The sequence below is a fragment of the Theropithecus gelada genome, chromosome 3 (assembly GCF_003255815.1).
Source record: "Theropithecus gelada isolate Dixy chromosome 3, Tgel_1.0, whole genome shotgun sequence".
NCBI lineage: Eukaryota > Metazoa > Chordata > Mammalia > Primates > Cercopithecidae > Theropithecus > Theropithecus gelada.
Genome location: NC_037670.1, coordinates 16,028,325 through 16,030,504, shown reverse-complemented (window position 1 = coordinate 16,030,504; position 2,180 = coordinate 16,028,325). Strand labels below are relative to the sequence as shown.

General features: G+C 54.2%; 1 protein-coding gene across 1 annotated transcript in view; it reads left to right on the top strand.

Annotated features, from left to right (window-relative positions):
• Positions 1-1,350: 1,350 nt before the first annotated feature.
• Positions 1,351-2,180, top strand: part of GRID2IP (Grid2 interacting protein) — a 57,688-nt gene continuing 56,858 nt past the window's right edge. Inside the window, exon 1 of the mRNA XM_025378461.1 lies at positions 1,351-1,779. Coding sequence (XP_025234246.1) covers positions 1,351-1,779 — 429 coding nt within the window. The remainder of the gene's footprint in view (positions 1,780-2,180) is intronic.

The window sequence follows — 2,180 nt, the reverse complement described above, 5'->3', positions numbered from 1 at the left end:
GGGAGTCAGAGGTTGCAGTGAGCCGAGATCACACCACTACACTCCAGCCTGGGCGACAGAACAAGACTCCATCTCAAAAATAAAATAAAATAAAATAAAATAAAGTCCCAGAGATATGAATGGTCTCTGGGAGACCATTCTGCTCCAACATTCTGGGCTTCAGGAAGTGTGTGATTCATGCCAGATACTGAAAGGGAATTTTGGTAGATGGAGAGGGGTAGGAAGAGGGATTAAGGTGTAGGAAATGAGGAGGGCCCATGGAAGCCAAGTATATTCTGTAAGATAGTAAAACAGATCTGTGGAAGCAGGCGGGGCCCATGGAAAAGGGTGTGGCCACATTAGTTAAAATCCAAGGCCCCAGGCCGGGTGCGGTGGCTCACGCCTGTAATCCCAGCACTTTGGGAGGCCGAGAGGGGCGGATCACGAGGTCAGGAGATGGAGACCATCCTGGCTAACACAGTGAAACCCCGTCTCTACTAAAAAAAAAATACAAAAAATTAGCTGGGCATGGTGACAGGGGCCTGTAGTCCCAGCTATCAGGAGGCTGAGGCAGAAGAATGGCGTGAACCCAGGAGGCGGAGCTTGCAGTGAGCAGAGACGGTGTGCCACTGCACTCCAGCCTCCGCGACAGAGGGAGACTCCATCTCAAAAAAAAAAAAAAAATTTCCAGGCACTCAAAAGAAAACTTTAAGGAAGGGTCACTTTTCTTTTACACCTCCTCCCCAATTTTGTTTTTAGTTTAAAAAAAAAAAAAAAATAGGCCAGGCATGATGGCTCATGTCTATAATCCTAGCATTTTGAGAGGCCAAGGCAGACGAATCACCTGAGGCCGGGAGTTCAAGACCAGCCTGGGTAACATGGTGAAACACTGTCTCTACAAAAAATACAAAATTTAGGCAAGCCTGGCATAGTGGCTCACGCCTGTAATCCCAACACTTTGGGAGGCCAAGGCAGGCAGATCACCTAAGGTCAGGAGTTCGAGACTAGCCTGACGAATATGGAAAGACCCTATCGCTACTAAAAATACAAAATTAGCCAGGCATGGTGGTGCATGCCTGTAATCCCAGCTACTTGGGAGGCTGAGGCAGGAGAAATGCTTGAACCCAGGAGGCAGAGGTTGTGGTGAGCAAGATCACGCCATTGCACTCCAGCCTGGGCAACAAGAGCGAAACTCCATCTCAGAAAAAAAGAACAGACAGATGGAAGGGAACTGAGACAAAGACAGAGTCAGAGGGAGGAGGCAGAGATAAGTAGAGGCCTTCAGTGGCCCACGCCCTGGGCCTTTGAGTGGCTTTGGAGCCACGCACAGGGCTGCAAGGAAATCCATGTTCTGTCTCCAGTTGCAGGTGCATGGCCACCGCTGCCATGCCGGCCACCAACCAGGGCTGGCCGGAGGACTTTGGCTTCCGGCTAGGTGGCTCCGGCCCCTGCTTCGTCCTGGAGGTGGCCGAGGGAAGCAGCGCGCATGCCGGAGGACTGCGGCCAGGGGACCAGATCCTGGAGGTGGAGGGGCTGGCGGTGGGTGGTCTGAGCCGCGAGCGCCTCGTGCGCCTGGCACGGCGCTGCCCACGTGTGCCGCCCAGCCTGGGTGTGCTCCCAGGTCCCGACGGTGGCCCCGGCCCGGGATCCGGCCCCGCGGCCCCAACCACAGTCTTGCGGGCCCCGCGGTGCGGCCGCGGCCTAGCTCTGGGCCGTGAGCTGCTTCCCTTGGCTGGCCACAAGCGCCCGGAAGCGGTGCACCGAGAGCGCAGGCGCAAGGCCCAGGAGTTCAGCCGCAAGGTAGGGCGCTGGGGGAAGGAGGAGCTGGAGAGACCTGGAGCGAGACGGACGTGGGAGCGGGGAAAAGGGGCGCTGGGGGGAGGGGCTCATAATGTGGGAGGGGAGTGGGCGGGTGCCGCTCCCCTAGGGCCAAAGGTAAGGAAACTTAAGGGGTCAGATTTAAGAGAAATGTGGAAGTGCTCAACTTCAAAACCTTGCATCTAATTTTGCTTTTTTTTTTGAGACAAGAGTCTCACTCTGTCGCCCAGGCTGGAGTGCAGTGGAGAGATCTTGGCTCACTACAACCTCTGCCTCCCGAGTTCAAGTGATTCTCCTGCTTCATTCTTCAAGTAGCTGAGATTACAGGCGTTTGCCACCACACCCAGCTAATTTTTTTTTTTTTTTTTTTTTTTTTTTTTTTT